Source organism: Equus caballus, chromosome 6 (genome assembly GCF_041296265.1).
Source record: "Equus caballus isolate H_3958 breed thoroughbred chromosome 6, TB-T2T, whole genome shotgun sequence".
In the NCBI taxonomy this organism is placed as follows: Eukaryota; Metazoa; Chordata; class Mammalia; order Perissodactyla; family Equidae; genus Equus; species Equus caballus.
This window is the reverse complement of record NC_091689.1, coordinates 53451129-53467343: the sequence shown is the minus strand read 5'-3', so window position 1 is coordinate 53467343 and position 16215 is coordinate 53451129. Positions and strand designations below refer to the sequence as shown.

The following is a 16215-nucleotide window of genomic DNA, read 5'->3' as shown; positions in this document are numbered from 1 at the left end:
GTTCACAACAATCTGTGGCCTCTCGTTTGTTTCATGGATCCACCTATTCATGGACTAGTACCCAAATCCTTTAATTACTCCCAACCAATTACTGTCGTTGTACAATGTTTTAAGATCTGGTAGGGTACTTCATTCTTCCATCTTATTTTTCTTTTACAGAATTTGTCTGGCTACTCTTACAAGTCTATGTCTCCATATAAACTTTAGAAAGTTTATAAAAAGTACTAAAGTATTTTGAAATATATTTCATGCAAGCCATGGAAAGACCTAACAAACCATCCCGGCCCCAGATTGGCATGAACCTCTCTGACAGCTAGGTTTTTGTTCACCCTGTTCATATTCTCTTTCTCCTGAAGAATGCTGAATAAATTCTGCCACTGTCTGACCCTTTGGGCTTCCATTTTCTATGCTCTGATCATCCTCTATCTAGTCATATATTCTCCAAAGAGGGTATAATTGGTTTGCTTAATAAATTATGTAACATTCAGGTTTGCTTTCTTGAGATTCTACCAACGTCACCTTCATTGGAATTTAGGGAGCTCTCCCAAAGCTCAGTCATTTGTGGACCGATGATCTCTTGGTTTATTCCATGCATGGTTAACGGCTTCCATTTGTTGCAATAGAGCTTGTTGGTTGACTTCCTACCAGCCATCCCCTCTCCTCAGAGTGACGCCTGGAGCTGTGGCAGTCACCTTACAACCATGAGAGGATAAGCCACGGGTGACAGCCAGCTGCTGAGGATGGGAGAGCAGAAGGAAGGAAATATCCCGGGTCTTTAATGACATTGTCAAGCCAATGTAGCTTTCCCTCTCAGTACGTGAGATAGTACATGTCTTTATCGTTCACGCCAGTTCGAGTCGGGTCCTCTTTATTTGCACCTGAAGGCCTCCTGATAGCCCATTCTCATACTAGGTAAGTGATCAGTGCTGTGAAGTCGGCTCACGCATGCTTGCAAGAGCCAATTTCTAAATTTTCCAAAATTTTGGTTGCTGCTTGACAACACAGTAGCTTGAAATCACTCATGGTGGGAACATTTCCACCCCAGAATTTGGCAAATACAAATCAGGCCTCCCCCAACCAAGAGTCAGTTGTTAAACATCTCCTAGCACACAATTCCTATTTCTTTTTACTCAACAAAAATGTTCCTAAAAAGCCGTGGTCACTTGAAATGCCATTGGGATGAATTACACTTGTAAAGATACTGTATTTTCACTTGACGTATTTGATAAGAAATGGAGGAGCACATTTCAGCTTGCTGTTTTTCTGTCACCCCCAGGTACATAATGATGTGGTTAATGACCTATAAAACATTAAATTTCACTAAAGGAGAGAGAATTTAAAGGAACTCTGTGATGAGTCCTTTGTATTTGAAACGGCCTTCTCCTATTTCACACTTCAGGTATGTCTGGCTCAGTACCCCTTTATCATCTAAATGAGTCAGCATCTCCTGAGCCCCGATGTGTTGTGGTTTATTTCTTACACCAGTTTGTGTGCTTCTGATTTGTACTCAAGACTCCCTTCTCTCCACCACTTCTGGCCCTCTTCACTCTGCCCGACTCTGGGAATAAGAGTGATGCTAGTATAGTTCACTTTTAAAGACATCTTATTGGCTGTTGCTAGGTGGAGTTCTTACTCTGCCTCATGGAAAAGGCTCATGGGCCTATTTCGGTCTGGAGTGGTAAAAAGGTGGGGCTACTTCCACATGGAAGGAGGCACTGACAGCTTTCATTTTGAATTTGACCCCTACGTGAATTCCTCCTTCTGGGAGGAGGCTTGGTCATCTTTTTTGAGCTTTCTTCCTTCCTTTTTCAGTGCTCTCTTTCTTCTCTATATGTGGCAGCTGGGGCCCAGGACTGTTCTGGCCTGAGGTTTGAGGGTCATTACTATTTATTTTTTGCCATAGACCCTCTATCTTCTTTTCTTGTGGTGTTGGCAGGCATGCTTCGTTCCTTGAAGTTGTAAGATCCAAAACTCAGGGTGGGTTTGGGGTGACATTTTGGCCTGTTTGGTTCTGGGCTATCCAGGCCTACCTGGTGTAGGCACAGAGTTGTCATTTCCAGCCTGCTGACTTGGTTCCGTGTTGGGTTTGGGGCTGTGAAGTGCTTGTCAGACATCACTTCCTTCTTAGGAAGGGGGCGCTGAGGCATGGCAGGATTGGATTGGGTTCTGCTGGATCACAGGAAATTTCTCCTGCTCAAATATTATCTTACTGCCAAGTCAAAATGACCCGTAAGTCAGAGCTCACTGTCCAAATCCAGCCCAACCCGCAGCCCAGGAGTGTTTGCAGCATTGTGTCATCACACAATAGGTGAATTATGTGTGTCCACTCTGACCCTAGGGCTTGCTTTTTTTTTGATTGGCACCTGGGCTAACAACTGTTGCCAATCTTCCTTTTTTTTTTTCTTCAAAGATTGGCACCTGGGCTAACAACTGCTGCCAATCTTTTTTTTTTTTCTGCTTTATCTCCCCAAAAACCCCCTCTACACAGCTGTATATCTTAGTTGCACGTCCTTCTAGTTGTGGGATGTGGGATGCCGCCTCAACATGGCCTGACGAGCGGTGCCATGTCCATGCCCAGGATCCGAACCCTGGGCCGCCGCAGCAGGAGCGCACGAACTTAACCACTCAGCCACAGAGCCGGCCCTCCAAGACCCCAGGGCTTGCTTTAAGAATTCAGCTCATTTACCTCCTAGTCATTTTCTAGAGCTGGGCTGGGTATTTCTCTGCAACCCATAACAGTTTCTGCGTCACAACTATCATCATCTGTTTTGTGAAGTAATCTGAATTTGAGATGGACAGCTCCAAGCTGCCCTCAGACTTACAAAGAGAGTCCATCCAGCTCCATGTGTGCTCCAATCATGTACTTTTTTGGGCCTCAGATGTGCCTGTGCTGGTCAGTGCCATTCTAGCCTATACTAGGGCCTTCTTCAGTGACTGGAAACCAACTCTTGGGGCTGGGGGCGGGGCGGGGGGAGAAATTCCTGATTTGTAGCATTTATTGATTTCTACAGTGTAAATAAAATACTTCCATCTTTGCCAATTAAAAGCTACCAACCTGATGTCACTCAGCGTGGAGTTGGGACGAGAGGCACGCAATTGACTTTCCTCTGGGAAGCCAGCAATAAGCCAGCTGTGGCACACTATTGTTTTGCACATTTAAAAAAAGGCACCCTCTGGGTGGAGGAATTAAGAAAGGTACTCTCTTTGGGCAAATTAGAAAAAGGCACCTCTCTGGGCAGACCTGCACCACATGGTGCCCTGGTGAGCAGATGGCAGGTGCCCCTTCCTCCACACATGGCTTGTTGAGGGGAATGTGAGCTAGATTTTAGGCCCATTCACCTCCTCAATTGGGTGCCTTTGTGCAATGCACAATTAGCACAACCTTACATGACAGTCCTGGCTCTGATTCATGACTACCCTGTAGTTAAGTAAAATGGATGGAATAAGAGAAAAAGAGAACCAAGTTACCCAGCAGCCGGAAAACCTGCTTTATGCAGATTATAGGATTATTGCCAGTTGGAACATTAATTGCTCTTAAAATTAGCCTAATTAAAAACAAGCTATTATTGCTAAAAAGAGCCTCCAACTATACCATTCCAGGGATAGACTAATGATATAGCTAAAAAGACTTCAGAAATGTGATACCTACAACACTACATATTCAGATTCCAGCTCATTAAATAAATATATTTATCTTTAGTGACTTAAATCCTAATAATAGTCAAACCCAGGCATATGCAAATATTTTAAATTTAATTTAGTTCTTTACTACGTCAGAAGCAGTTTCTCATAACTCCAGACTATCCAGCCTCCCAATTACTCTGTGAAAGTTATCCTCGCCCTTTTTTTATAGATGAGGAAACAGGCTGGGAGATTAAATAAAGCAAGGTAACTCCAAAAACGGATCCAAGGCGAGGTCTTCTGCCTAAATTTCATACTCTTTTTACTACTTGTGCTTATAGAGACACATTTCAGTACTGTGAAACAGACAATCTGAGATATCTCTGGTGAAGATATTTTATTTTTCATAAAAATATAATAGTACAATGCTCTTCAGAGAAAGAAAAGTTCCTTCAATGCCCCCAAATACGACGTGGTTTAATAGCAATTTTCTTCTCTTTTAAAAGTAACTATGTAACTGATAATATGCAACTGATTTCTTGTGAAATATAGCATTTATGGTTTTAAATTTCTTTGCCTTTATTTTAACTAAAGGTAAGTCCAGTTTAAACCTATACTTTTTGTAATGAGCCAAATCAAGTCTATCATAATTCAAAGATGATAAAACAAAACGCTAAATGGTGATGCTGATAAATACTGTCAATTAGCTGGTAAACAGTGATATGAATTTGCTGCAGTAAGATAGATTCTGATTTACATACAATAGGAAGATTTAGATAAAATAGAAAAAAATTTTTAAGAACTTCAACTATATCCTAAAACTTGACCTGGTCAAACTTACTCCATATTATATTCAGTTGCTCTAATATATGGCAGGTCTATGCTAAATTAATGACAGAATACGACTGGTCTAAATACACAAATATATTTTTCCCCTTACCATTCTTTCTTTGGGGGGAAAAAAGAAAAAGAAAACATTGCTGTGTTTACTCAGAGAGCAAGGAGAACAGCACCAACCCAGGGGGACTGACTCACTGATTCTCTCACCCTCTGTCCTCTCAGCCTGCTTGTTGCCATACAGGTGAGAGATGCCAGGACTTCAGTATGCTGCTCCTTAACTGGAATGGGAAAAGAAATGCTCCAGCTGTTTTAATCAGTGGCATTTATTAACATGCTTCAAGTGGCCAAAGCGAACAGCCAGCACAATACCCAAAGCAATCAAAACATTCCTTTTTAAGACCAAGGAACTGTCTCTTGGTGTGATCTACTCCAAAGTACCAAATAGATAGGTTTAGGAATAAACTCAAATAAACTGTAATTTACTTTCACCCAAAATTACACATCCTCTACTTGAGGACAAAGTCACTGCTCTTGTAAAGATACTAGGAGGGCGGGGCGTAAATAAGCCTGTAATGTGAAATTACAGCCAGAGAAGAAATACTTCTAGCACAATGGAGACACTCCATTGACGAGCCACATTTCATTGCGGAATGTTTGCTTTGAAAACCAACTCTGCTGGGGAATTCAAAAGGTACTGAATAAGCAACACAGAGAAGGCTTGGGTTGTTTTGCAAAATAAAAATATACATTTGAGTAGACCAGATGGCAAAAACATACCCATCATAATCTGAAAACTACATTTAAAACACTTAAATTCTGAAGGCCTGAATATCAACAATCCTTAATCTATTTATATTTGTGATCCTAAAAAGACATTAAATACTCTTAAATCCCCAGTCCTCCAAAACACAGAGACACCCAACAGGCTGGGCTAGTGGTATATCAGTAGTCACACAGGACTAGACTCGAGATCGGAGTTCGCCACCTAAGAGATCTTTAGGAACTCAGGCTAAGGGGAGGCACTTTATTCAAATGCACGGCCTAAAAAGAAGGGGGGAAAGTACCTTGTAAATCTGAAACTATGTGGTCCATCACATGTTCCACCTCACAGACATTCTAGACGATGACACCTCCTCTTAAACTGCCATTTTATAAGGAAACGTATTTTGTTTGGAAGCCAAATATTTGCTTCATTAGAACAAAGAACAATTATAATTTAGCAGCAACCGAGAACACAACTCCCGATTTAACTATAGAAAAGGGAAGAGAGTGGCAAAGCGTCTCAGAAGGGAAATCGAAAGATCCCTAGGCCTATGTGAACATATCGTATTATGAGCTTGATTTCTCAAGCATCACTCCATCTGGCAGTCAGGAAGAAAGTCAACGCAGCTGTGATGGGAATGGAAAGAACCACTCTGCCCTCCGCACCTCCTGCCAGGCCCACTAGGGGCAGTGTTGTACACAACTCTAGCTCCAGGGCTTCACTCCAGGATGGAGGCATCGCCAGGGCTGAACCACACGCACACCCACAGTGTGTTTCTTTCTAGGTCAGAGCAATTCACAAGGAAACTCACATCAGGGAAGAAACTAAGTGTGCTGCTTACAGCTACAGCTGTTAGATCTAGCGGCACTTTGTCCCTCACTTCGTTCCAGATCTCTTAAGGCAGAAACTCCATCTCAGCAGCTAGTTTCATCCTATTTTCTTTAGGAAAATTCTCCGAATTAGTTGAGTACACAAGGAAATGTGTGTGCACATTCACTCCTGCCCTCCCCACATACATGTATAGACATACAATAGAAACACATACATACATACATACTCTGGGTTGTCAAGAAGATGGATGCTGCTGAAATGCCTAAAACGTGACTTCTTGCTTAAAAATAAAATTTGACTAATTATTCTCCAAGTATGGATTAGGCCCCAGCAAACTTTTATGAATATAGTTTGAGAAGACAGCAACAAAACTTTTAAATAGAGGCTGTCTTGAGGGCTTTCCTGATGGACTTTGTTAACACGTACATTTTTCAAAACAGGCATATCATTATGGATTATAAAAATAGAAATGTATATATTCGTTAATACATATTCACAGCTTATGCTGGAATGGCTCACAGGAGAAATCATGGTTCATGCAGAAAAGAAACATTACTCAAGTAAATATAAAGAAATAAGATTAGGTCCATAGAGGCTGAGAACTTACAGTCAGTAATCAGCCCATTTGGTTTCTCTTTGTAGGGCAATCAAAAACAGGAAAGGAAGTGACAACTAAACACACAAACACATACAATTACATGAATTACATGGAAGGAATATAAATTAACCCATAAAGCAATGTGGGGTTAAGGTGCAAAAATACAATCTTCACCCATTTTTCTCTACTCTTGTGTTTTCAAGAATTGCAACATGTTAAATGCCATGGGTGGCAATACCAGCCAGAACAGGTCTGAATGTTTGTAAATTTTCTAAGTGTTGAAAGTTAAAGCAAAATCCTGTCAGATCCATGATCACACATTTTGGTAGAAATTGCAGATTTACAGAGATGACTACTGAGCAGTAGGTAGTAAATGGAGCCAAGAAGTATAATCTTGCCCATTCATCCTCCATAGGAATCAGAATATTGGCTTCGATCACTGACTCATCATTTGATACGATCTTCACCCTGAAAAATAAATCCAAAGTTATCAACGTAAGAATGTTTTTAAAGTCAATGAAGTTTGGTTAATCTGTTCTAAAATGCATGATTTTTTTTAGTTTAGTATCTACAGGAAGGCTATTTTTAAATACAGACTGAAAGAAAACTGCGCTGACTTGGCTATTTTTCATTAATTCAATTTATATTAAAGCAAATGTTACCTCATCTAATAAAACTTATCAAATGGCCAATCCTTCAGTTTTATACAAATTTTCTAGAAGATGCAAAGTTTACAATATTTCCTTACAACTATTTCGAGTGCTCTCAAAGCAATCACAATGGTGAAGAAATCAATACATGGCATCTTCATTTTAAAATCTTTACAGTCTCTTCAACAAATGGTGCTGAGACAACTGGATATGCATGCAAAAGAATTAAGTTGGACCCTTACCTCACACCATATAGAAACATTAAGTCAAAATGGATCAATGACCTAAATATAAGAGCTAAAACCATAAAACTCTTAGAAGAAAACATAGAGGTAAACCTTCATGACCTCGGATTTGGCAATGGGTTGTTAGATCTGACACCCAAAGAACAAACAAGAAAACAAGAAAAGAGATAAACTAGACTTCATAAAAATTAAAACCTTTTGTGCATCAAAAGACACTATGAAGAAAGTGAAAAGACAACCTACAGAATGGGAGAAGTATCTGCAAATCATATATCTGATAAAGGTATAAAATCCAGAATACAGAAAGAACTCGTACAACTCAACAACAAAATGAAAAACAACGTAATTAAAACATGGGCAAGGGCCTTACACAGGAACTTCTTCAAACAAGATATACAAATGGCCAAGAAGCACATGAAAAGATGCTCCATCATTAGTCATCAAAGAAATGCAAATCAAAAGCACAATCAGATACCACTTCGTACCCACTAGGAAGGCTATAGTTCCTAAAAATGGAAACTAAAAAGTGTTAGCAAGATGTAGAGAAATGGGAAACTTTCATATATTGCTGATGGGAATGTACGATATTTTAGGCACTGTGGAAAACAGTTTGTGGTTCCTCTAAAAGTTAAATACAGAATTACTATATGAGCCAGCAATTCCACAGGTACTCAAACACATACTTGTACATGTATGTTCACAGCAGCACTATTTACAGTAGCCAAAAGGCAGAAACAATAACCAATGTCCATCAACAGATGAATGAATAACTACAAACTGTGTTATACATACACAATGGAATATTATGCAGCCATAAAAAGGTATGAAGTACTGATAAATGAACCTTGAAAACATGCTAGGTACAGAAAGTCACATACTGTTTGATTCCATTTATATGAAATATCCAAAATAGGTAAATCCATAGAGACAGAAAGCAGATTTATGGTTGCCAGGGATGAGTAACTGCTTCATGAGTTAGGGTTTTCTTTTAGGGTGATAAAATGTTTCGTAACTAGATAGAGGTGATGATTGTACAACATTGTGAATGTACTAAATGCCTCTGAATTGTTACCTTAAAATGGTTAATTTTATGTTACGTGAACTTCACCTGAATAAAAAAGAAATCCTTACAGTGAGGAGCCACTCTACTAGAGCCTGGACTAGGTGAGGACAGGCTCTACCATTACAGCTATGTGACCTTAGGCACCTTACACAGCCCCTCTGCTATTTCGTCACCTACAAAATAAAATGTATAATTCTTTAACACAATTATCGGAGGAGAGATTTAAGATAAATATAAGTAAGAGTACTGTATAAGCTGTTAAAATACAAAAGAAAGGTACCATTATTAACAATAACTAGAATAGTACACTCCCATTTATGGACTAAGTCTACCTAATAAAAAAATTCTATAAATTTACCAGTTGCTCTTTATAAACTCCACATAAAATGTATTTCAATATTTAGAACTAACGCCATTTCACTTGCTTATCAGTGTATTACAAACGACATCAACATTTTATTTTATTTAAAGACATACCGAGGAAAGTGGTCAACAGAAACCCCACCTGAAGACACTCCTCTAAATATAAACTCTCCCACGGGTTGTACTCACAGGAATTGCTGTTAGCGTCTGTCTTCCCAGCTTTCGTGTGCCTGCTTGAGTTCTGCTGAGATTTGCTCTGCTCTTCTCCAGTGAGTAGGGCCTTTATTTCAGAAGGGATTTTTCCTTGGTCCATTGCCATGCACCACTGCTTGTACTGAAATATGTAAAACATATTTAAGTAAAATTTTACTAGTCAGAGTTCAGGAACCACTGGTAGAAATCCTAGACCTAAGATTCCCCTAACTAGACATCACATTAGCTGCTGGGAATTTCACCCTCCATGGCATCCTATTTAACACCTAGGACATGGATGAGGTCTTCCATCTCTCAGAAGGGGGAGAAGAAGTGCTGCTGAATCTCCTTCTTGTGATGTACAGGAGTGTTGCTCAGATTAAAAAGGCCCCTCTGTTTAAAAAAATCTCTCTCCACAGTGTGCTACTAATTAGAATTCATCTCTTTTTGCTAATTGTCACATTATTACTCCGACTCACCAAATAAATACTTTTGTAATTTCCTTTCTCTCTTTCATAAACATTCGCTAAACATCAACTATCTACTAGAATGTGAGGTAGGACTTTGGGGGTATCCCAAGATGAATCAGCCCAAAGATTATCCCTCAAGTGGCTTACATTGCAGAAGGTGAAAAATAATTTATAGCATTAAGTCAAATTCAATATATTAAAAAAAAAAATCTACTGAATCGTGTACATCTGGACTCTCTTCATGCCCCAACCTTATTTTCTTACCTTCTAAAAATCTGAAGTAGTCTGTCCCAGTTTTGTAAAGATTATGAACGTATCATCTCTCTCTTCTTCTACCTGTCACCTCCTCCCCTGAGCTCACAGTAGTGCGGTTTAATTCTCTTTTACCTATTCTCTTCTACGTTTCTACAGCCACTTCCCAAAGTCTGAATGAATGAATGAGTGAATAAAACACGCCAAACGAATAAACGTTTAAACACAAATAGTATCATACAATGCATATTGTTACATATTGTGATACTTTTTCCACTTATCAATATATTATAAATGTTTTTCTACATGAGTAAATATATACGTGCACTGTGAATTTTTGCAAAGTAGTCCAATATATGAGTGCAGTATAATTTAACTAACGAATCTCCTATTGCTGTCCATTTGCGTTATTTTTCATTTTTTCTTTCATAAACAATCCCTCAATGAAATAGTCATGTACATTCTGCTCCCATCAGCAATGTATGAAAATACTTATTTGCCTATATCCTTGCTAACAGATTAATATTCTTTCCCGTGTTTGTCAACTGGATAGGTAAAAATTGGTATCTCCACCTTTTAAGGTATACTTCTTTGCTAAGCTTAGGTTGATCTTTTCACACGTTTATTGACAGACTTTCTCACCATTTCCAGTTCCTCTCTGAGGGCACATATAGCTCTTTCCCGACTGGATACCAACTCTTCCAAATACTGATATCTCAGTTTTTTTCTGGCCCGGCACTCTCTTGCACTCTGCCGGCTCCTTTCAAGTTTTGCCTTCAAGTCAATTTTGGCTGGCTTCCGACCTCGTTTGCCGGGCTTCTTTACTTTGCCTCCAACCACCTTCAGCAAGAGAAGGAAGAAATAATTTTTTTCTCTTAGTTCTGTGTCGAGGAAAGTGACTGCAGCTGCATATTAGCAAGGAAAACATTTACGAGTAAATGAAGCCTATGGAACTAAGAAAGCAGAATCCCATCAAATGCCTTATGAGTCTTTAATAATTTTTTTCTGATACTTTTGATACCATGAATGTGAGAGGAGAAATAATGTAAGTTTTCATTATTTCTTCAGTAATAAACTTTAAATAGTTTAACAGTAAACTTTATGAACCATATGTAGCTAGATAATAAAAAAACTAAAAGATTACCACTAAATATTTTGTTCATGAAGAATTTTTATTGACTCAAGAAAATAATTACAATAAAATAAGTAAAAAAAAATCAATATTCAAAACTTTCAGTAAGTTTCAGTATGATCTCAAAGTCATAAAACAACATAGAAGAAAGGATGCTAAGAAAAGGTCAGTGAGGATTTCTCTGATGGGCGTGATTATAAATAGCTTTCTTCTCATCGACATTTTTAAATGTTTATAATTAGAAAAAATTAAAAATCTGTGTATATATATGTGTATATGTATGTATCTTAAGCAATTTTCTATGTATTCCCTCTTCACATTTGTTGAGCCCAAAGGAACACACAGGAAGTCCCTGAAATCTCCAGGATGATTCTCTCCTGCCTTTAGAAGCCGGTAATTATAACCCTAGATTGTCTCAGGAGATTTCTACCTGCTCCCACTAGTGTCAGAAGACATCCTCTCAATATCCCTGTTACTCATTTACCTGCGTAGGCACAATTTTTAGGTGACTGGCAAAGTAATTTAATCTTCTTCATTGTTTGGTTTTGGAACCTCCCCAAGTTCTTATACAAGATTTAACCATGAGGTAAAGATGATGAATTTTTAAATAGATGAACCTGAACTTACACATCAAATAAATGTTCTTGAAAGCAGGTACATTTATGCCAATGAACAAGCTTTTTTGGAAAGTGCTTGTGGAGCCAGTATTTTACAAGTCACAACACAATATGCTTCATTACTTTAGAGTGATACATTATTCTTCAAATTCCCAAACAATTTGATTATCCACTTAGTTTATCTGACGAAGTTCTGATGATGTCTATTCCTTTCTGAAAATCACCTTCAGAGAATAAAAATGTCATAACTTCAATATACTGAAAGGAATGTTGCTGAGGCTTTAAAGAGAAGACACAAAACTCACACACTGGCAAATCAGTGGAATAAATGTAGAAGCTTTCCCAGGTAACAAAATTCAAAGGATCAATATTCATTTGGACTATGAAAACTGATTTGTTTGTTTGAAATCACTATTTATATAAACCAACAATGCCCAGTATGCTGTAAAGATCAGATCATTACTAAGTATAATGGTTAGGTAAGGAAAACCAAGCTTTAAATGGGAATCAGCCTCATTTACCAGCCCTTATGTCATATCCCGATGGCTAAGCATTGCATCTAGCATTTTATAGGGTGGCTCTGAAATGAGACAGAATACTCTAAGGTTCTGAGGAAAAAAATCTTTCCTTTCCACCACCATCTAGCTAGCTGCTTCAGTACTACTCCTAAATTAGTTTCAACTTTTCAAAAACTGGTCTTTTACGGCTTTTCTATTCTGCATCATCATGTTTTTATTCCAGTATAATAATATACACCTCAGGAAACTTTTCTTCAGAGCCAAATATGTGATACCAATTGCAAGATGACTAGTTGATTCAAATATTACTATGGACTAAATTTTAAATTATGCTTATATCACATCAATTGCACAATTTTAACAAAATATTTTAAAATCACCCTGCATTAAAACAAAGTCTATTTGCTATTGCCACAGCTTTTAAAAAGCAATATATTTACAGCATAAACTCGTGTATAGTGAAATAAATGGTAATCAAATCTATTCTTTATGTAGTAAAATGAGTCATCAATCACACAACACTATAATCCAATACCTCATATATTGCTGTTTTTAATTAATTCAGGAGTGGCTGCCTTTGAAAAGCCAGCAACAGAACACAGTGTACTTCCCAGACTTCATTGATTTTTGAAACACACCTAGCACAGTCATAAAAATCAAACAAAAGTTATAACCCTTTGTTTACTTTCATGGTAGCAAAATATTTAAATTGGAACTATTTTATTCCTTTTCTTTATTAGAAAGGCACAGTAAATGAATCCAGGGTTCCTGTATTTTATGTCATCTCCTGTAAAATTACATTTAAAACCACATAACCCCGACTTCTCTAGCTTAATTTTTCCCCAGTAACAGACCGTTTGGCTTTTGGTGCCAGCTAAAATCTGATTAGTGTACCAGTTTTCAAGAGAGTCAAGTATAGAACAGAATTATTGTGAATATTAAGTATAATAATGTATGAGAGCACTTTGTAAAGAAAAAGATAATATACAAATGTAGGTTAGTAAACTAGCTGCCTTAACAACTGAACTTTATATATTTCATAAGCCATAAAGACTGGGAGATGAATACGGGAAGTTAATTAGAAATTAGGAACCAAAAACTAAAACTGAAATCAACTTCACAAATTCCTTAAATATCTCTGGGCCAAAAGTCATTCTTGCCAATGTTTCATAAAATTTTCACAAACTCAGTGATAACCACATAGGCCCTCTTGCTCTCTCCTCTTATTTCTTCTGTGAGGAAGCATATTAATGGCTAAATAAAAGTACTGATTTTTATGCACCAACACAAACCCCAAAGGAAGCTGTGAAACTAATCCCCCAATTTAGCATTTTTTTCTGTTCTAATTTTATTTCTATTGACATAGAGCCACATGAAAATTTAAATAGCTGTCTTTAAAACAGTATGCCATTGTTTTACCACTTTATCCACTGTCCATTTTACCTTTTTCCTCCCCAAAACACATTTGTGAGCTGGGGATAGAAGGCCTGTCTCCCTACCCCTCACCACGAGCTAGCCATTCTGTTTCTTTCTTTCTTTCTTTCTTTTTACCCTCCACAAAGAAATTATTTCACAAAGGTAGGATATTAGAGATGTCATATTTCAGTAGTGCCTCTGCAATACCAAGTCTGATTTCATTATATGTTAAAAATGTTAAAGTCTATCTTTTATAAGCAAGCAAGAGTGAAGGTCTTACTTTTCTGTTAACTACCTGTTTTTAACACTTTCTCCTTTGAGACAAGCTAAAACTAGATGTCATGATTTTTACAAAGTAAGCACCAGGGGCTGTCATATAATTCTATCTTAGTACACAGAAACAAGTATTTAATAAATATGACATAAAAAACAAAAGAAATTCCTAAGTAACCAATGGGTCAAAGAAGAGATCCCAAGGGAAATTAGAAAAATATTTTGAGATGAATGAAAAGGAAAACACAACATACCAAAACTTTATGAGATGCAGCTAAAGCAGTGCTCAGAGGGAGCTGTAAACACCTAAATTAAAAAAGAAGAAAGATTTTAAATCAATAACCTAATTTTCCACCGTAAGAAACTAGAAAAAGAAGAGCAAATTAAACCCAAAGCAAGCAGATGAAAGGAAATAATAAATATTAGAGCAGAGATAAATAAAATAGAGAATGGAAAAACAACAGAGAAAAATCAATAAAACCAAAAGTTAGTTCTTCAAAGTTCAACAAAATTGACAAACCTTTAGCTAGACTGGCCAAGAGAAAACATTCAAGATACTAAAATCAAGACTGAAAGAGAGGACATCACTATCAAAATAAAAAGGGTTACATGGGAATACTGTGAAAAATTCTTTGCCAAAAAACTAGATAACCTAAATGCAATGGACAAATTCTTAGAAAGACACAAAGTAGCAAAACTGACTCAAGAAGAAACAGAAAATATGAACAGACGTGAAACAAATAAAGAGATTGAGTTGTAATCAAAAAATTTCTCACAAAGAGAAGTCCTGATCCAGGTGACTTCACTGGTGAATTCTACCAAACATTTAAAGAATTAACACTAATTCTTTACAAACTCTTCCAAAAAACACAAGAGGAGAGAACATTTCCCAACTCATTCCATGAGGTGAATATTAGCCTGATACCAAAACCAAAGATAGCATAAGAAAGGAAAACCATAGATTAATACGTCTTGTGAATATAGAGGCAAAAATCCTTAATAAAATACTAGCAGCAGACTGAATCTAACAATACGTAAAAAGGATTATACATCTTGACTAAGTGCGATTTATCCCAGGAATGAACGTTGGTTTAACAAATGAAAATCAATTACTCTATATCAATAGAAAAAAGGACAAAAACTCTATGTTCATCTTAACAGACTCAGAAAAAGCACCTGACAAAATCCACCACACTTACATGATAAAAACACTCAAGAAACTAGGAATAGAAGGGAACTTCCTTCATCTGATAAAAGCCATCTATGAAAAACCCACCTAACATCATACTTAATGGTCAAAGATTGAATGCCGTCTCTCAAAGGTCAGGAACAAGACAAGGATCTTGTCTTCTCTTGTCATTTCTATTCAACATCGTATTGAAGGTGCTAGACACAGCAAATAGGCAAGAAAAGGAAAGAGACGGCATTCAGATTGTAAAGGAAAAAGTAAAACTCTTTCTATTTGAAAAATGACATGATTTTATATATAGAAAATCCTAAGGAATCCACAAAAAACTATTAGATCTAATAAATGAGTTGAGCAAGGTTGCAAGATACAAGATCAATATACAAAAATTAGTTGTGTTTCTACACATGCTGAACAATCTGAAAGTGAATTTAAGAAAACATCCCATTGAGGCCGAGTGGGCGGAGCAAAATGGCGGGGTGAGCTGACCCGGGATTCTCTCCTCTCCAAAATACAACAAAAGATTGGAAGAACTGAATTTCAGAGAATAAACATAATGCCAGCTCGTTAGAGACCTGCAATACCAAGAAGGCAGAGATCATAAACCTAGCTTTACACCTTCGGAGGTGCTGGAACGGTAGGAGAGAACATCGCTCCCTCCCCTAGAGTCTGCGAATCGCTCCGGCGCAGGTCGGGAAGGAGCGGGGGAGGGGCCACGCGACCGGGGGATCATCCAGGACTCCTGCCGCTGATTCAGTGGAGACCCACTGATGGGGGAAAGCTTCCGTCCACGGGGACCCTATAAATCAAGGGCCTTGGGAGACCAGAGAACAGAACTGATCTGAACCCAGACCAGCACGTGTGAGTAACAGCCCCTCCCCCCGAGCGAAGCCAGTGGGCGCAGCCATCTTGCCCCAAGGCGGAGAGCTAACACCCCGCTCTCGACCCCCATCTAGTGGCGACAGGCTGTAACTGCAACTGAATTCTACCACCATGAGAAAAAACCGCTCCTCTACCATCCAGCAATTTATAAAAGCCCAAGAACAGAAGGAAAACAATAAAAACACAGAATTAAGTCCTGAGGACTTGGAATTAGGTAAACTAAGTGATAATGAATTCAGAGCAGCTATAATCAAAAAACTCAATGAGGTAGAGAGAAAGATAGAGAAACAAGCCGAGTTCTGG

The 16215-nt window shown here is 37.9% G+C and overlaps 1 protein-coding gene across 2 annotated transcripts in view; it reads right to left on the bottom strand.

Moving 5' to 3' along the window:
• Window positions 1–4003: 4003 nt before the first annotated feature.
• The window catches only part of CREBL2 (cAMP responsive element binding protein like 2), a 29511-nt gene continuing 17299 nt past the window's right edge, over window positions 4004–16215 (bottom strand). The window contains exons 2-5 of one of the 2 annotated variants that reach the window (XM_014740665.3): window positions 14099–14150; window positions 10531–10728; window positions 9164–9308; window positions 4004–7121 (exon numbers count right to left, since the gene is read on the bottom strand). In XM_014740665.3, coding sequence (XP_014596151.1) covers window positions 7117–7121; window positions 9164–9308; window positions 10531–10728; window positions 14099–14150 — 400 coding nt within the window. In that variant the 3' untranslated portion in view covers window positions 4004–7116. The remainder of the gene's footprint in view (window positions 7122–9163; window positions 9309–10530; window positions 10729–14098; window positions 14151–16215) is intronic. The other variant, XM_001501394.6, reaches the window with a different exon arrangement.